The sequence below is a fragment of the Pseudopodoces humilis genome, chromosome 7 (assembly GCF_049639895.1).
Source record: "Pseudopodoces humilis isolate 2021_Gansu_Grassland_sample_001 chromosome 7, ASM4963989v1, whole genome shotgun sequence".
NCBI lineage: Eukaryota > Metazoa > Chordata > Aves > Passeriformes > Paridae > Pseudopodoces > Pseudopodoces humilis.
Window position 1 is genome coordinate 26,493,584 of NC_142206.1, and position 19,879 is coordinate 26,513,462.

General features: G+C 39.8%; 1 protein-coding gene across 1 annotated transcript in view; it reads right to left on the bottom strand.

Annotated features, from left to right (window-relative positions):
• Window positions 1-228: 228 nt before the first annotated feature.
• LOC102106236 (cytosolic phospholipase A2 epsilon-like) overlaps window positions 229-19,879 on the bottom strand; it is a 35,110-nt gene continuing 15,459 nt past the window's right edge. The window contains exons 4-21 of the mRNA XM_005522494.2: window positions 19,591-19,727; window positions 16,233-16,364; window positions 15,111-15,151; window positions 14,640-14,682; window positions 13,828-13,891; window positions 12,997-13,160; window positions 12,632-12,724; window positions 12,084-12,121; window positions 11,289-11,424; window positions 9,663-9,799; window positions 8,999-9,221; window positions 7,494-7,608; window positions 6,858-6,995; window positions 3,743-3,850; window positions 2,681-2,866; window positions 2,106-2,272; window positions 743-929; window positions 229-528 (exon numbers count right to left, since the gene is read on the bottom strand). Of these exons, the coding sequence (XP_005522551.2) occupies window positions 320-528; window positions 743-929; window positions 2,106-2,272; window positions 2,681-2,866; window positions 3,743-3,850; window positions 6,858-6,995; window positions 7,494-7,608; window positions 8,999-9,221; window positions 9,663-9,799; window positions 11,289-11,424; window positions 12,084-12,121; window positions 12,632-12,724; window positions 12,997-13,160; window positions 13,828-13,891; window positions 14,640-14,682; window positions 15,111-15,151; window positions 16,233-16,364; window positions 19,591-19,727 (2,318 nt within the window). The 3' untranslated portion in view covers window positions 229-319. The remainder of the gene's footprint in view (window positions 529-742; window positions 930-2,105; window positions 2,273-2,680; window positions 2,867-3,742; window positions 3,851-6,857; window positions 6,996-7,493; window positions 7,609-8,998; window positions 9,222-9,662; window positions 9,800-11,288; window positions 11,425-12,083; window positions 12,122-12,631; window positions 12,725-12,996; window positions 13,161-13,827; window positions 13,892-14,639; window positions 14,683-15,110; window positions 15,152-16,232; window positions 16,365-19,590; window positions 19,728-19,879) is intronic.

The following is a 19,879-nucleotide window of genomic DNA, read 5'->3' on the forward strand; positions in this document are numbered from 1 at the left end:
ATTTGTGCATTTAAAAAACTTTTCAATAAACTCAATGTTTTCTGACCTTAAATTTACTGCACATACACATATATGCATGAAAAAGAAAAGTTCATTGGCAGAGAGATCCAACATAAATAAATAAAGCACAAGTCTAATCATTATTTTGTTTGATTGGCTGATCTAGCATCACCATGTGGTAGAGAGGAACCACAGCCTAGACAAGTCTTTGCTTTCCAAAGTCTACTATGCTCATTTACAGACAGCTCTTGATGATTCTCCAGAGAAGGAAAAAAAACCCAAAATCATGCAGATATCTTTCTGAAACTCAGGTGAGTGTTTACTTTTTGTGCTGTCTTTTCTGCTCTATGGCTGAATTCAAAGCCTGAAGGATCAGATGTTGGTTGTTCTGAATGTTGTAGCTGGTCAGTTCTATCAACTTGTCAAACTCCTCCTCTGTGTAGGTAAAACTGTTTAAGCAGTAGGGGGAAAAAATGGTGGAAACATCCACATTGCCCTGTGCCATCTCAGCAGGGCTGCGCTCTACACCTGACAAATAAAGAAAAATCATCAGTGGGGTATAGATATGGGTCCACCTCCCACTGTCCAGGTGGGGCACAGGATTACTCCTCACTCCCTTGGCATTTGCATCACTCTCCCCATGGGAGGCACAGCAGGGGAGGGAGGAGACCACACCACACCATGTCTCCCATCCCACAGACAAAGGGCTGCCAGGTGGTGGGAGGACCATCCCATGGCTTACCAGGCTCTTTGTATTTTCTGAAGGAGTCATTCACCAGTGGGAAAAACACCACAGTCGGTGCCTCTGGGATCTCTGTGTCTTCAAAGAGGTAGCACTCCTTTAGATTTTTCTTCTCCTCTTCACTCATGTGGATTTTGGGAAATGGGATTCCCTGCTTTTGAAAGTATTTGGAGGCTTCTTCCAAAGGCTGAATTCAGACAGAAAAGAAGAAAATGTCAGAAATCCTGCCTTTTCTACCACTTTTCCTAATGCATCCATCAAAAGATCTTCACAAAGATTTGGGAGCAGGGTTCGCTCTCAATATTTCTTCTGTTCTTGTCTCTTACATGAAACATGAAGTGCTATTAAGAGAACAATTCAAGACTCAGCCTCCAACTTGTACTCCTGATGGGTGTTCTACCTTCTCCTCATTAGCCTTTATCTCTACAAGATAGGTAAAATGTCCATGACTATGGGAAGGGTGGCCTAGCAGCTTAGGATACAGAAAGATGCCTCTTCTGGAGAAAATACTGAAACAAGTAGAAAGGACAAGAATCTGAAATAGTAAAGTTTTTTAATTCAAAATTAATTTTTTTTTTTTGACTTGGCATAAAGTATTTAAAAGCCTCTGTCCTAGATGCCTTAGGATGATTCTGAGAAGTGATGTAAGTAAACAGCAATCTGGGACCAAATATCATCTTAACTGAAATGTTAATCTTGGACGTGTGTTAGCAATTTTTGAAAGCAGGATTTTGCTTCCTGAGTCTGGTTGAGAGAATATGAGAATTGAGAGAATAATATGAGAATTTTAGTTCTCAAGAATTTCTATCTTATCTATATCTAGTACCAGGAATTATAGACCAGGTTATTAGACAGTAATTGAGAGAGGAAATATTGTCAAGGGACAATTCTTTTCCACAGTTTCAAACAACAACAAAAAAAATCCCATTACTGTTCTAAGGAGGACTGGACAAAACACTTCTATTTATATTACATGTGGATAATTTCATATGAACATCACAACACAACCATAATGAGTTCATCTGTGGTGGCAACTAGTACCAGATAAACACTCCATGTGAGTGTAATCTAGATAGCCAAATGGAGATCACAGGAGCACAGAGGTCTAAGAGATAGCATTTAATAAATAAATGCTGTTAAATAAAACTAAATAAAATGTTTAGAAATCTGATATTACTTCTGTTCTCAGGAGATTTACCAGCATCACTTGCACAACCTAAGCATCTGCACAGGGAGCTGTAGACCAAGTATCCTTTTTTCCCAGAATCAGTTTGTTATACATAAATTATTCTGAATTTTTAGGAGTTAAGGAGGGCTAAAAGGCAGCAGCTGTGTATCAAAGAAAGTAGAGTGTTTTTCACACCGAGGTCTGTGATCCAGAAGAATAGTTTAAGTGCAGCACAACATCCACTTTCCTTTCTGGCCTCATGAGTGGTGGATAGCTAATGTCAATGTATCCCGCTGTGTCTGCCAGGCACATGAACTCTGCTGTTTCTGTCAGCTGGTTGGGAAAATGCTCTAGTATGGTATCTAAAAGGAAATATTTGTTATAATGAGTGATTCACTGAAGAAACAGTACATCTGTTGTTTGACTAATAAGGAAAAATTAGGAAAAATGCCTCTTGGTTCTCCATTACACTGACTTTTCCCAAAAGACCCTGACATACTACAGATGTTCAGCCTTCACACATAAAAGAAAGGCCTGTTCAAGGTAAAAAGAGAGTTCTTTCATTTCTCATGTTGCTATTCTTCCACCCCACATGAGGAGCAATTTTCTTTCCCTGGAGTCAAGGAAATTCCTGAAGGTGATTTGACTGTACAAAATTTACATTGTTATCTTGAAATATTAATTTCCAAATATTCATCATCTGCCCTCTCTTCACTGATGAAAACACCAACCATCTAAGACAGCAAAAAATTATATTCTAGGATGTTTACCCTTCCATATACAGAAGTTTTTGCTCTGAAGATATTCATTGTGCAGCTGGAACCCCTTCAGGAAGTTGTAGAACTTGGAAACCATCACCCGCTCTGTCAGGATCTGCCGAAGGATGCCCATGATGCTGCATTCAGGGGTGACCAAGTAAGTCTCCAACTCATGTCTCCTGTCTGATGAAGAAGACTCTACTGAAAGATAGAGGAGGTGAACAAATTGTTGCTTTGATACAGTTCTTTTCAATACTTAAAATAACAGAAGGTATCTCATGTTAGCTAGGGAAAAGAAGATGCTAATAAGACACTGCAAAATACAGAGAAATCAATCTCAAAATAGGAACAAGAAGAAAATTAATCTTCAGTAAAGCCTATTCCATGAGAAACAGAGTGGCAACAAACTTGCTAAACCTGGAAAAAGTGATCCATTCTTTGACAGAACTCACAGATCGATTCCCTGTGCGAAGGTTAGGGTAGGTTCAGAATCTGGACCTGTTCCTTTCAAAATTAATAAAAAATAAGCTTGGGGGGGGACAAAAATAAAAACTGTCAGGAGACAGACATCCACAAAAGTACAGAGAACCTCATGAGATTGAGAAGAGAGTCAATGACTCTATCACATGATTTATTTAGCTTAGGGCTTTGCAAGACTTCCATGGAGAATGCAATAGAAACCCATAAACCAAATTCACTAACTGTCTTTGAACACAGGAAGGATAACCAAGGCCTCTTAGAAAAACACAGGTTTACAACAAATCAAAGAAAATTGAAATGGAGTTGCATGTAATCGAAGTCTTCAACAACAATGTATGAAAAGCACCAGCTGCTGAGGCAGACAGAGAACACAGCACTGAGGTGTTCATTACAATACGGAGGCTCACCAAAGGGCCCCTGGCAAAGACTATCTGTTTAAAACCTTCAGTAGTTTTATATTTACATAAATTCAGAGAGATTAATGGAAATAATATTTCTATTAATAAATTCAGAGAGGAAACTTAGTTCAATACAGCTGACAACATGAAGCCTCTGGATTTATGAGGGACCAGGTGAAACAGAAACATAACTGACCAATATCAACAGTGCTGTGTTGGGTACACCTCAGTGAGCGTCTTTGTGTGGGATCTGACGAATGCCAGGCATCCAAGAGGTTGTAGGAGAAAACATTGCTCCATAGGCCTGTGCAATGGTAGAGAGCAGAGAAACTTCTTCAGAAACATTCTAATGGAAAATATCCCTTTAAAAAAACAATCTCTAAGCTTTGCAAGGGGTATTGGAAAGCCCTGAGGTTTCCAAATGATCACCAAAAACTATATTAAGTTCTTTTCAGCAACTAGCATTCTGTCCTCAAGGAGGAGCCTAAATAGTTTAAAACATTGTGTGAGGCCTTCAGCCACTGTAATTCATTGCCACATAAAAACCAACATTTTCCATCCTATAAGCAACTGTAATAAGTGAACAAAACCAGGCCATTTCCTATAAAATAGGGGTCTGGTCTACAAAATATATCATATACAAGTGGATACTCAGTCAAAGGCTTGGAAGCTGGTCCTGGACAGTCAAGAATCAAATGGTTAGAGAACAGTCTGCGATAGTCTGCAGAAAAGTCCTCTAAATACAAGACATCCTTGCTGTCCCTCTAAAATTGCTCTCTGTACAAGATCTTTTGAGGGAGACCCTTCTTCTTCTATTTGTTATTATCATTCCCATAGTGCTTCTCCCACTTTTGCCACCCCATGTAAAAGAACATCTAAAAATGTCTCCACAGTGCAGAAATCTCCAAAAGTCTCTTTTATTTTGAAAAGTATCTCTTCCTCCACAGCTCTGTCACAGGCCCCAAGAGGAACTCTACCAGAGAAGGCAGTTCTGTGCTTTGTGTTGAAAATCTCTACCAGTGAAAGCTTTGCAAAAGCCATGCATTGTAAGGGATGCAATAACTTGAGTTGCACAATAAAATAATTATTCATCCCATAAATTATTAACAGAAATACAATTCCCATGAAAACATGGCTTGTTTCTAGAGTGGGACAGAAATCCAAGAGCCTTCTGTTTTACAGGAAGTCCTTGTAAAATAGACTCACTTAGGAAATATTAGAAATGCATAATCAAGAAATCAGATTGGGCCTCTCTGGATCTACACTTAGCTGTCAAGCAGAGTTCATTTGCATATAATTACTAGCCAGTTTCTGCCAAGACAACCTCATCTCCCAGCAGCTTGAGAAGTTTCTGTCCAACCCTGCTTTGAGAAGACAGCTCCTCTGGTTTCTCCTGTCTTGGAGTCTTCTCACTCTGAAACTCTTCCGGTTCCCTCAGCCCTAGGAGTTATACACTGTTCCTGCATTTTAATGACTCTCCAACATTATTGTCCCCTCAGAACTTGTTTATAATAACATAGCAATGTTGCCCTAACCTCTTGCACTGAATTTTCTTTGTACCTATATTGGCTGAAGTAAGAACTGTGAAGGGATGGTATCTTACTAAGCCAACAGAGTTGGAGAGAGTAAAGAAGCTGTTATGAACCCCAGCCTTTCTTCTGGAAACCTGAGGGTCTTGTATCCCCATAACTCATCTAGTCTTTTCAGCTCTAGCTGAAAAGCTCTTTCCTCTCCCTGCAATCTGTAAACTATCAACTTATAACTAACAGCACATTTTGGTAGTAACCCAAGAGGGCATTGCATGTGGTATCACTAGATGGCAACATTGCTTTAACTCGCCACGTTATCCTTTATAAAGGTACACCCGTGGCTGTGGGATCAGAAGGTATCTCACCAGGCTCAGGTGCTAAGGCTGAGAACAGAGCTCAGCCCAGGCTGGATATGTTGGGTGTGCTTGCAACCTGGCCACCTTGGGTATGAACACACTACCCCGCTGCTGTTGAGGAGCTGCAATGGAGGTACAACATGCCCAGAAGAAGGCTCTGTCGTCCCACCTAGCTCTGTGGCCTACCTCCTACCTCTAATAGCATAGTGCTTAATGGAAGAGTAAAAGAAAAAGGGAAGAAGAAGGCGTCTCTTCTCCAGTGTACTCTCCAGCATCTCAGTCTCCTGGATTTAGGATTTCTAGTACTGGCTGCATCTGAACTACTGTGTTTCAGAGCCACCAGTGGGATTTACTGTGCATCAATTTCTCCTGCCCTTTTCAGATCTATTTATACTCTTGGATCCTGTGTTTGCTTCTGACTTTTCCCTCAGACAACTTTTTCCTTAACTCATGACATCACTGAAAGCTCTTAGCATAGCTAATAAAGCTGTGACATTTAGTGCTTGTGTGACTAAGCACAATCTTTTGTTTCTTATGCCTAACCGTTGTCTCATGTTTTGAACACTATGATCCTGGACTCCTCTTGCAAAATACAGACATTTACAGCTTCTCTGAATACCAAATTAGGAATACCATGTGGTGTTGCTGGCTATATGAATTTTTCACTTTATAAATTAACAATTTTTCACCTGTATCCTTGGTGTCCTGTTGTGCCTTGTGTTTATTTACATGTATAATATCTGTTTGATAGCAGATGGACTTGCCTGCAGACAACTTTACCCCAGAGAACCCACATGCAAAGAAGTGTACTAGAGAGTTTCAGTATTAAGCAAAATTAAAACAAGAATTGCATAAAACCTGCAAAACTGTTTCTCATATATTACTGGGTGCTACCCAATTTCCTGAATTAAGAATGATAAATTTCAATGATTTATCATGGTAGTAAAATTACAAAGAGTACTATTAAACTTGCAAAAGTGTCACTAGCAGTTCACAAAACTATCCTAAATTGCCATATTTTATAATAAAGTCAGTAACAACACTGCTTTGGCATCTAAGATCATGCCATTCATAGACAAATTTGATTTAAAAATTTTGGTTTCAAAATACAAATATTTTTTGTGTGGAACTCTTTTGCTGATTGGTTCAAAATGAACCTAACCTCTTCAAGCATCCCTGAAACTTCAGGCATGAGCATCACTATTCAAGACAAAAGCAACAGTGAGTAGTGCAGTTTGAAGCTTCCTCTCAGCACTTTTAGCCCATCTCCATTGTCTAAGAAAGTCAGAAGTAAGAACAACATGGTGTACAATTGGTTTCAGTCCTGCATGATGCAGAGCACTTGTTGTGATATGCAGGGTTTGCATTATATTGAGAATAAAGTACTTATTTATGCAATTCAAATTTTTGCAATAGAGCACATTACCTTTCATGAAGCAGATTCGGGACTCAGGAAGCTTCTTCATCAGGCGACCCATGAAGAACTCACTGCCAAAATCCTCTGCACGAATGAAGGCACCATATTTCAAGAACCCAACCTCATAAGGGGTGAACTCCACCCATTCTGCAGAGACATAAAACAAACTTTTAGATCTTAATCTTATCCCTACTTCCCTGCTGGAAGGGCTATGAAAAGGCAAAAAGACAGCTGCAGGATAAACCTGACCACAGACTGGCCTTCCTCAGGGTAAAGAGTTATCATTCAACTGGTGTCAGCCACTCATCAGTAATGCTTCGCAGTGTTGTTCATCCAGAACTTTCCAATGACCCCCTCCAGAGAGAACATAAGTGAAATTTATGCCAAGAGGGGTCAGCCTGAGTTACCCTACACATGGAGCTAAGGCTTGTGAGTACCTTGTCTGTCCTTAAACACCTTCCCAAGAATTCTCCTGCCCCATAGAAGATAAGTTCCTCCCATAGCCTAAGCATAAAGTCTGGAAATGGAAAAAGAATTTAAGGAGGAAAAGAAACTCTTTGTAAATGCTATGGGTCAGCTGTAGAAGAGGTTGAAGTAGATAATGCAGATAGTTTAAACACCAAATGAGCCCATTTTTGCCATCACCTTTGAACTCTGAAAGGCTGTAATCTTCTTTGATGTTGAGGATCATGTAGATAGGTAGGGGATTTTGACCCTGATTCAATGCCTCTTGCTCATCTGAGAGCTTGTGGTTATTTTTCTGTGAATTGACAAAAGACAAAGAGCAAAATCAAGGGCCCTTCTTGGCACAGTATATGGGCTTCCAAGAGTACAGCAAAATACTGTTTCCTTCTTGATTTTGCTATTCTCTTGACTCATTTTGTGTCCAAACATTTTTCTAACAAAGGAGTGATCTACATATTTACACATCCACACAAGCTTGTTTAATTGCAGGCAGAGTTGTAGGATGCTTTTTGAAAAAATGGTCTCCTTTCTCATAAATACATCCACTTTACATGGAAATTTGTTCTCACAGGGATGAACAGAGTAAAGTAAACCAAGAACATGACTCTTTTGTTAGACTAACTACTCATACTTGTAGAAGGAGACACAGATTTTCTGCTCTACAGAAGCCCCTGAAGCTGCTAATTATGCATTAAGAGGTACATGGGACAAAACTCTCAACGCGTTTGCAGACAACACTAATCTTAGTGGGAGCTGATGATCTGCTAGTAAGCAGGAAGGCTCTGCAGGGGGATCTAGACAGGCTGGATCAATGGGCCAAGGCCCCTATATGAGGTTCGATAAGGCCAAGTGCCAGATCCTGCATTTGGGTCACAACAGCCCCAGGAAGCACTACAGGCTGGGGGAAGGGAGGCTGTAAAGCTGCCCAGCACAAAAGGACCTGGGGATGCTGGTCAGCAGCTGAACATGATCCAGTGTGTGTCCAGGTGGCCAAGGGCATCCTAGCCTGTATCAGCAGTAGTAGTAGGACTAGGGCAGTGATTGTTCCCCTGTACTCAGCACTGGTGAGGCCACACCTCATGTGCTCTGTCCAGTTTTGGGCCCCTCACTATACGAAAAACATTGAGGTGCTGGAGCATGTCCAGAGAAGGACATGGAGCAAAGGCAATGGAGCTGGGAAACTGTCTAGAGAAAAAGTCTTACAAGGAAGAGCTGAAGGAGATGGCGTTGTGTAGCCTGGAGAAAAGGAGTCTCAGTGGAGACCTTATCACTCTCTACAACTTCCTGAAAGGAAGTAGTAGACAAGTGGGAATTGGTCTCCTCCAAGCAACAAGTGATAAGACAAGAGGAAATAGACTTCAGCTGTGCCCAAAGAGGTTTAAATTGAATTTCTTCACTGGTCAGCATTGGAACAGGTTCCCTAGGGAAGTGGTGGAATCACCATCTGTGAAAGTGTTTGAAACTTGCGCAGGTGTGGCACGTGGGGACATGGGTTAGTGGTGAACGAGATAGTGATAGGATAACGATTGGACATAGAGGCCTTTCCAACCTTAACAATTCTAAAACCCATTTGTTAATCAGCAGAAATCATCAGCTGGATAATGCTGGCGTGCTCTCAGACATCTGTCCCTGGAGCTTCATAGCATAGTATTCAGTAGCTAGAGAAAATATAGGAAAAACGCTACCCCATCATCTAAGGCTTTTTCCAGCAGAAGGCCCCAGAAATCAACACTAGAGATCTGGTATCCCTCTTGCTTCCTCAGTTTTAGCTCCTTTGCATAGTATTTCAAGTTCTCCAGGGAAAAGCAGCTTAGCTTGCACTTGGTCATATGCCTGCGGACTTCACCGATCGGTATTGATAGATCCTTGTGTGACCAGTCAGCACTCTGATACAAATGTGACAAAGTCCTGGGGGAAAGAAAGGAAGTGCACTGTCATATGCAGAGAAACTTTCACTTTTTAGACTTAGATTTAAGGTCCACATCAAATGAACTAGCTGAGTTTCTTTAAAAGCATCTTTTGGGCTTAGTTTATTGTTGAAAAGATTTTTTGATTTAGAGTTTCCCAAATCACTAGTGAAACTTGAGGACTTGAAAAAAGCCCCTCCTTGCTACTGAGGTTTATGCACAAGGCTGTGATTTGCACCCCAGTGACTCAGGAGGAAAGACCCTAGAGCTGAAACAAAGAATCAAGGAAAATTCACTGGCTTGGGAAATGTGCTCCTATTGCAGGAATCAAAAATGCTCAAAACTGAAGGAGTACACCTTTCTTTACAAAAATGAAGAGTAAGTATCTTGCACAGCAGACTATAGAGATGATGAGAGATGTTTTTGTTCAGGATGTCCTTACCATGTTGAACCAGATGACCCAGTGATGTATGAAATGGCATCCAAGAGACCCAGCTTTTGAAGACCCAACAGGTTGCCTAACAGAGATGTCAGAGCCCGGGTGCCACCTCCTGTTGTCATCACTGCTACAACTGGTACCTGTTTAATCATCAACACAGCAGTGGTAAGCAACACTTTGTTTACCCACACAAATGATCAGTGCCAAGTGAAATGTAGCATGACAGCCCCACAAAGAATTCCAACATTTCACCATTTCCCCAAGCATGGAAGAAAAATAATGAAAACTGTGTGTTTTGCACAGGACAAAAAAACCAAACCAAACTAACTGATATTGGGGATTTTGATCAAAATCAATCATTTTTGATTGTAGATTTTTACATGCTGGCTTATCAAAACTTATTGTTTCAAGGCATTTCAATATTAGACAGCATTTTCTGCAGCAAAACATCTTCTCTTGAGAGGTCTATTTTGATAACAAGCAGAGCTCATCCTCTCTGTAAGTCAAGCATAATAGCTAGATTACATTTCCTACAAAGTACCTAGAGTATATGTAATGCAGTGATAAAGCCTAGTTGTATGGAAATCTAAAATGTGTTACAGGAAGACAGATTTCACTAAGAAACCCACTGGGAGAAGATGAGCCCACTGACATTTTCCACACACATTTCCAGGCAATTGCATCAAAGAAAGACTCAACAGTTTCCTGATTCAAATTGAACATTTCAGGTCAAAGCAAAGTATTCTGATTTGGATTTACCTGACTATAAGGAAATATTCTCTTGCTGGAAAATCTGAAAATAATAGTTAGAAGTACTTCCCCTAAAAATTCTTATACTTGAGAAACTCCTGGGTTTTTTTCATTGAAACTATTGTGCCAATGAGAGACAATGTAATATGATCAGTTTGTGAGCAGAGGCATAATTTATAATATCTAAAACCATGCTGTCATATATTACCTAATATGCCTTTGGTCCACCTGTCCTGAACAAAGGAGAAAACACAGGTGAAAAAATTTTAACCTGCTCTCAAGTTAGTTCTTCATTTCTCAAGCTCCTGATCACAGACCATGCTCCCTCCCTAAAGCACCAACCATCCCCACACTAGCATGAACATTAACAAATACGAACCCTAGCTCAGACAAGCAGATTAGAGAAAAAATATTGAATGTCTTTGTTTTATTTGAGGAACTACAGCTGAGATGATGAGCACCAGAGGAGAGTCTATAATAGGTCACTTTCTCATCAGCCAGTATTATGCATCACTTTAACTGTTAGATTTTCTCCCTCCAAAAATCTGATAAAATACCTTATGAGGTCTTGGTGATTGAATGATCAGCTAAAACATTCAGACTATCCAGGTCTATAATGCACAGATGAAAAAGAGATAGAGAAAAAAATTCTGATTTATGGCATTATGTTTTTTTTAAGAAACGTGTCAAGAGGGTTTGATACTATCCTGGCTCTCACATTGCTTCATCTAAAGTAGAAAATGTAGGAACACATTCCTCAATGCTTTACATGGTGCAGTGAATGTATCAGGGCTACTTAAGGAACAATATGCAAAAGTCTACGAGCTTGACACATTCCTGTTACACAGTATGTTACAGTCCCTGTGGTCCTCCCCATACCTCATGATCTTGTAGGTCTTGTTCTAAATGTAGTGCTTTTTTCAGAGCAGAAGCCACAAACTTCTTCCTTTTCTGTAGGAAATTTTTCTCCTCCGTACATAGACCAAACTCCAAGCGAACATCTAAGTTTCTGGACCTCAAACAAAGTTCAGGGTTAAACAGGGTGTGCACAATCACTTAAAATTAATATCTGGATGTCTGCTAAAAGTTGAAAATCTATTATGAGGCTTAGAAAAGCTGCTACTGCGGCCCCACAAAAGCACATCACAGATAGTATAGATAAGGCTGATGAACTGAAAAATGTAGCAAAATCTTACAGAAAGAAATATTCTTTATTACTACACTGATTATCAGGAAGCGTCTAACATAAATACTACAATCCATATATGGGTACTACAAACAGTGGAATATTTAGGATTTCTTGCCTCAAGACCACCAGATTTTATAAATTCGAATACTCTGTATTTTTAACATTTTTAACATGTTAAAAAACGTGTATTTTTAATTTTAGTAAGGAAAGGCAAATAAACACATCTTTTTCTAAATATATAGCTCTACAGATGTTGCAACCAGAAAACATTATTCTCCCCATCTTAACTGAACTTCTATATAACAGCATAACAGGAAAATTCACCTAGCACAATTAACCACCTTCTGGACACGGATAATGAACATAGGTGAATAGGTAAATATAATCATTGACTAAATAAAACTCCCTTAGTTTCAGAAATAGGTAAGAAGGCAAAAAAACATCTTTTTTTCACAACCACAAAACTCAAAAACAGAATTTGTTACCAGTCATTTGACTTCACATGTAAATTGATGGTCTCATCCTAGGAGAAAAAAAAACCACACAATATAAACACTGGAGATCATTTTACATTCTTTCTTTACCATCAACTCTGAAGCCTTTCTCTTTTTCTAAAAGCCATATTGAACCACAAAGCCATAATAATCAGAAAATCTATCTAAATCTCAAAAGTTCTCCAAGTCCACTTTATTTTCCTTATATTGTTTTATACTAAAGATAAAGAGAGCCGTGTACAGTAAAAACCAACACCAACTCTGCCAGTGTGCTCCATCCTGCCTCATCATTTGCATTTGCTCTGATCCGTGTTAGTCCCTGAGGTGGCCACAGAAATCCCTTTGTCATGTGTTTGGCTGTGATTTCTTTGTTCTGTTTGGTTCATATGAAAACATACAGGTTCATAATGTTAGGAATTATTAGGAAGCTGAGGGCACTAACAATTACATATCTAAACCCCTACTTCACTCTGATCTAATTAACACACGCCCACTATCTATAGCCCTAACATTTATTCTAAGAAGTTGGTATCAATCACCTTTGCTACTGCCACTTTCTCACTGAATGGAAGTGAATCCAGAGGAATAGTGAGGGATGCATGGCAGTCTTTTTTGTCTTCACCTGAAGTACACTGAAAAAGAAATTATAATGTAGAAAAATATTTCATATATACACTGTACAAAAGCACTGCTTACAATTTACTTTTTTCAAATGGGGTCCCTTGTCCAACAGTTTTCAAGTTGGCATCTAATATTTGCATGTCTTCAGGGTTACAATGCTGTTTCAGAGCTGAAGTTCATGAAAGAGAGCTCTTTACTAAAAATACAAACTCTTTCCATTTGCCTCAGTCAAGTGCAGAAAACCACAAGTTTACTGTGCTTACTCAAGCTAATGATCACATACCGAGCAGAAATGAGGCTTCTTGTCTGCTAGAGCCATGCACAGCTCTGACAGGCTGTACTTGATATAATGGAAGTTCAGGGGCTTCAGAGGTTGCCAGAAAGAGCCCAGTGACAGGGTCTGGCTCTTCTCATATGATCCCTTCACTGAAAACAAGAAGTCTTTTTCTAGAACAAAAATCCAAACACGGAAAATATATAGAGAAGTTAATGACTATGATCTCAGAAATGGAACATTAAATGGTCTTTCAGAAGTTTATATATAAACCATTTAGCAATGCTTCCAAACTCTATTTGTCCAGCAAAGGAACATTACAAGAAATAAAAGAAGAAGAAAAGCAAACAAGCAAATCAAAAACAAACTACAAAACTCCAAAAAGCTTATAAAGCTGCAGTAGATATTTTAAAAACTCAGACATACAGGCAAATTGGACAAAATGTAAGTTGAGATAGAAATAAATATTTTCTTCTACTTTACAGCACTTGTAAGAGTCATTCCTTTCATTTCAAAGTCCAGTTTTTATAATCAGTTAGCAGACTCACTATAATTGTTGAATCTGTGAACCTGCGTATACACTCCTAACCATCCAGTTCCTGTGCTCTAATTGTAAGAATAAAGTAGGAAAATTACCAGATGAGAAAATGAAAGAAAACAAACAAACAAAACCAATGTGCAGAGACAAAAATCCAAACAAACAAAACCAAAACAAACTAAAACCAAAAAATAATTAAGAAAACACATAACAAACGAAAAAAAAAACCCAGAGCAATCAACCAACCAAGAAAAGTCACTTAACCATAAAATAAGGGTTTTGTTTCTAGTTTGAAGTCTAACCTGAAGGCTCTTTCTTTGTCCATCTGTTGTCCACTAGAACTTCCAAGCAGGAAATTTCACGAGACTGTAGCAGGGATGAGCGATGTGAGATTAAAGTATAAAACATCCCATATGTGAGTCACTTTACTGCTACCTGTCATTGGTCACCTGAGTCCCTGGGGTCTGGAAAATAGTCCACCCTGTGTTGGTTAGGCTGATAAGAGAAAGGCTTTGGCACTCTGAGAGTGTGACAGGTTTCAAATGAAAGAAAAATTGTTGTGGTGGTTTTGGACAGCACTGGGAAGAAAAGGGAATAACAGGGGGGCAAATGGGAGTGTGCTGAGACCTCCTGAGGGTAAACTGATGGGTGGGCCAAATCACAGGGATGTCCTTGCTGCTCTGCTTTGGTGAAGCTGGACAGCCAAGTGCTACCTCGTCTAAGTAATGAGCTAAGGGCAGCTGAGAAAGCAACTTCCATAGCATCCTGTGGAAGTGGGGAAAGCAGGATGCCTGTGAGGGAGTCACAAAAGAAGATCCCCAAAGGAATGACACAGTGGCAGTAAGCCAGTGAAAGACCACTTCAGGCTTTGCCAAGAGGCTTGATATCAACCTGTGGTGGTGAACAGGTCTCTGGAGATCCCAAATGACTCTGCAAATTCTTTCCTAACACATCCTTCCAAGGGGAGCAGCACAACAGGATGGCTACCTGTGTTTGACCCCCATCTCTCTCCCCTTCAGCCTTGCCTGCAGTGGGGTGTTGGGGCACCTGCCAGATTCACCATTCCCATTGCTATCATGAACACAAAGATAGAAGAGCAATAGTTTAAAATTACCACTAATACACCATTAGTCACAAGCTTTTCAGGAGGGACTGGACTGAAAGAGAAAAAAATTGCAATCAGAAGTAGTATCACCTAAATACACTCCTAAATGAACACCAAGGAATAATACTTTCCTTGAAGTTTGTCTTATCATTGACATGTCACTGATTTTTAATTTTAGAAGATATCTGAAATATGTTTGGATTTTTTTTTCAATGATAATGGTAAACAATAGTTGTAATAAGCATGATGACCACAGTTCTTACTATCCTCCCTCTTCAAGCAAGTAATAGGAAAAATTAATAACCAGGATGACTCTTGGTAGATAAGGAAGACAGAGTTTTAGCCAATATACAACTAACTTAATTGACACCAGCCATTACTGTCATGCTGGGCATTTTAAACTATTTTAGACTAAATGGTAGTATGTGTTTGACTGTTTACAAAGGGGCACATCTATGGTTCCGTGTCGGTGTTACTCACATGCTCTCCGATGTAAACTCAACCTCTAGCATCTCCTGTGTCTGTAAAAAAATTAATTTATTATAAGCATCTGAATTAATTTTCTTTCTCATTAGCTATGGTTGTCAATTATTATTCTGGCTTCTGAAAGGGTCCTTCAATCAAATCAAATTTTCTTCCTGCTCCAGGGTATAGTGTAAGGAGTGAAAGCATTTGAGTTAGAGTGATTTTGAAAGTGTTCTCCCTCCTTTGTTAACCATCAGTCCTCAGGCCAAACTGACCTGCTCTGTTTGGTGGTGAGAGTGAGTAGAAGGACAGGCAGTCCTGCAGCAGTAACTGTTGGCTTAAAAGTGTCTAAAGGCTTGGGTTTTTACTATGTAATGTTATCTGAAGAGGGATACTGCTGTATAGAAGAGGGCATTCTCAGTTCTTCCAATTGAAAGGATTCCTATAACACAGACAACACACTGACCAGTGCCCAGACAAGTTAAGGCAGACTGCCTGCCGAAATCACTGTGGAGCTGAATACCTATACGTAGCCTATAAGAAAAGTTAGTGAAATAGCAAATCTATAGAAGTATCTAAATTGAATACCCACATCCCATGTTGAAGTCATCATGTAGGTGTTCAGGCACACTGAAACAATAAAATAGTTTGAGCAGCTGGCCATCAACTGGTTTTAGAACCTCAGTATGGATCTTTGTATTATCTTTGGGTATATTCAAAAGAATTACTGGGCAAGGAATCCATTTTTAAGTGAATACTCTCAGAGTATACCCAAACTCACAAGTGCTTTTGCCAAGAAAAGAAATTCTAACAAAGAAACTTTGTGCAATGGTGATCAAGTTTTGTATTTCCAACAAAACCTATTTGAGCAACAGAGGCAAAAAAGAGGGAAAAAAGGCAAGTCTGGTGTCAGAAAAAACACCTGCTAAGAGGTTTGTTGAGCTAGCAAAAGCCTTCAGGATCATGTCCTTGTCTACTTTGCTGATTAAGGTTTGGAAGGTTCTTCACAGGGTATATGAAGTGCATACCAAGAGGAAACAAACTCTCTTACCTGCAATTGCTTTAAAAGAACTTACTTAGGAGGTAATATCAAAAAATGTATTTTCTTCCTATGACCAAGGCAGTTTTATCATTCACCTTTGGATTTAGCTGAAATGTCAAGTGAACAGTTTCTCCAAGCTGGACTTTAGCAACATCAAAGAGAACAGTGAAGAGGAGGTCATCTTGAGTGACAGCATTTTCATCATAGACTTTCATCTCAAGAATATTCTGTGAACAGAGGTACAGAATTAGGATCCTATTTTGAGAACTCACAGAGACACAAGATGATGTGCTCAGCATGTTAAGAAAAACAGAGAAAGAACAGGGAGAACTGAGAGAGCATGCACAACCTTTGCATCCACACAGAGATGAAGAAAGATATTCTGAACCTAGCACAGAGTTGGGTTTATTGTTGAGTTGTACTTCAGAATAATTTAAATGACAAAAGCTAGTAGAATCACTGAATATTGAAAAACATGTTTGGCCTCCAGTTTGGTTTGAGGTCACCATTTTTTTCTGAATTGTAGAAAACCAGACTTTGTTGCTATTGGTAGAATAAAAATCCTAATAAGCAGCAATTAAAATACACTAAGGATGTACCATATAATTACTTCATGGTTGCATAATTTTATCCTGTAAATTATTAAACAGATCACATGCAGATAATTACCATGTAATCTACAGAAAGTGATATGCTTTTGTTAAATTGCACAAATCCTGTATACATCTCCCTCCTCTGTCACCTGTCTGGATGGACAGAAGAAGGTAACAGCCTCTCCTGTGCCTGATTGGTAGCTAGACGTGAGCTGGCTCAGAGATGCCTCTCAGAGTGCTGAGCAAGTGAACTTTAACTGCTGTTTTCTCAGTGGGGCAATAATTCAGGCCTCCCTCAATATATTCAGCAGCTCATTTTCATGCAAATTACAGGGAGCACTTATCTCAAATTCTTACTTATGCATCAGATTTAACTGCAACTTGCTAAGAGGCTTGATGTTTATTAAAGGCACAGGTAGGCTCATGGTCTTGCACACAAACACATGGATAAAAGAGATCGAGCACGTGAACTTGCTTGTCTTAGAAGCTCATAATGTATCTCAGGAAAGTCCATACCTAAATGTGATAAGTGATTGACTAGACATATACACTGAAAGGAAGCCACTCCAGAATCCAACCATTCAATTTTGACATCTATCATTCTGCAAGAAACCAGCAAGGGAGAGATGGAAAATGACCTTGAGTTTGCAGTTTACTGTCAGAAGACAGAAATGCTGCTGACCTTTAAGGCCACCTGTGTAAAAGTATCGCACTGTGGTCAGCCATTTCCATGACACTTGCTAATAGAAACATACTGTCAAAAGGCAGAGACAAGCAGCCATACCATCTTGGTTTACAGGCCAGCTATAAATAGCCTGTAAATGATTATGGAAGGTGATGGAGGTGATATGCTTAAAAGCAATAGTCTGCAGTTAGTAGAAAGCAAGCTTGCACTGAAGAGCAGATCAATTCTCCTAGCTGTGATACTGCAATAGAATATCCTTATTTGGCTTAAAAGACTGACTTACTTTCTGAGTGACTAACTGATTTGCAGTCCCAGTTACTCCCAGCTCGCCAGGAGAGGCATGAACAGGGTGCAGGCTGACCAAGGGAGATCTCTGGCTGCACCCCTGGGTTGATGTGTAGGAAGCAGCCAGGGATAACTGGGAAGTTCACTGTTTCTATCTCTCCTGACAGAGAATGTGAGGGCAGCATCACTGGGAGCCAGGCAATGAGCAGAGATAACCCTTGGCAGGGCTGTGTGCCACCAGCTCTGGGAAGGGTCACCCTCCTGGAACTGTGGAAGTTGTGCCTAGAGCACAAGCCTGGGAAGCCTTTCTAGCCACCTGTTTGTCAGACATTCATCAACTCAGATGCCTGACAGTAAACACTGCTCTTCCTGGTAAGAACCAGCACAAACATGCCCAAACAGGCCTTATCTTCCACAGAACAGTGTATTATATGGTTTTACTGAGCTCTGGCTACCAGAGACTGGGAAGATGAATGCCTCTGCAAAACACAAGACAGGGAAGGAGAAAACAACCAGACCAGCAAACGCTGGTTCTGCTGAGAGGGTAATGAGCACAGGAATTGCTCAAGAGCCTTAACTGCTGAGCTTTGGTTGTCCCAGATCCCCAGGATACATTTTTGCAGCCTACACTCAAGCCACAGCCCCCACCACGCTGCTGTAGCCACACACTGAAAATTACTCCAGCTAATGCCACATGTTTTGTCTCCTGGTGCAAATTTACTGAAAGTAAACATAAGGTCTTTCCAAACACTACTCCTGAAAAACAAGTTCAAGCAGCTTCTGCAGCCAAGATATTTTTTTAGCTGTTCTGTGTGTTACTGCAGTTTTGAAAATCCTTTCAGGAAGAGCAGGTGCTTGTGTGCAAGAGTTGCACATCAGTGGATGCTTGTTCCCATGCTGCAATGTGTGTCCCATGCCTTTCACCTCTGATAAAACTGCAAGGCTTCATGAAATTGTGCCTCACTGGCATTTTGAAAGAGGTTGGAATTTTTTAGGTTTGCATGGAGAGCACTAGCTGTAGGCACTGATGGGCAGACATGTGGAAGCTGAAAGCAATACCAAACAGGGCCAGTACCACCTTACTGTGGAAGAAAGCCTGAGAACATGTACCATGGGCAACTTCTGCAGTCAAAGGCAAGAGAGATTGTTCACTGGAGACCCTGTGGTGTAGGAACACATTGAGCTATTCCAAATGCTCTTTTGGAGGAGTTTATCAATTCTTGAGAGAGCCACGGGACTGGCCTGATTATTTGCTACAGTAGAAAGTCCTGATCTGGCACCAGCATTAGGAAATGAACAGTGCAAGCTGTAAAGCAGAGACTGATTGCCCCTGATGTGAAGTAAGCTTGGTTTACTTAGCCTACCACTGATCTTTGTGGACTCCTGGACTCTGATGTTGGTGCTGTCTTTTGGAAGGAGAAGATAGTGGGACTTGCAAATCTTCTTAAGCTTTAACATTTATCATCATGATAAAAGTTCATGAAGTTCTCTTTAGCAAACTTCAGCTGTTGCTTTGTGACTTTTTTATTTCTGGTCATTACAAAGGAATTGCTAAAAAATACAGCCCTTTAATGCTTCCACTACCTAGCTCATACGTTTCTTTTATGCTATTCAATTTACTCTGAAATTTTCACATTTAATTGTGAAAAGCAGTGATGAAAAATTGACAAGTGATAGAACACTATAGGAATAGTTATGAAATATCTTGGTTATTTTTTACATATCAGAAAATTAAATTCAATTTTGCTGCTATATTCTACTCCAAATGCCCTTACCAATATTCTCGTAGTCCTTCATGCATATTTATTTCTATTTTTATTTTGCCCAACACATCGATCACACTATGATATCTCTGCCCCAAAAGACAAACAAATGCACTCTGCATCTTACCTTTACTTGGCTCTGGATCCTGAAGCAAAATGTTTCATTCCACATTGGATCTTTGCAGTTTTTAATGGTTTTGGTCCGGACAGTCTCGGGGGAAGCGGTGGGCAAGGACAGGCTTACATAGCAATCAGTTTGGCTAACTGTATTTGAAAAGATATGTTGTAACTAAGAAATTACTACAGATATCTTAAAGCATAGCCATATAGCACTAAACACATTCAGCAAATTGAAAAATTGAGGTGTTTCAAGAACTTTTCTGACAGCTCTTTATACAAAACCATTCACTACTGTT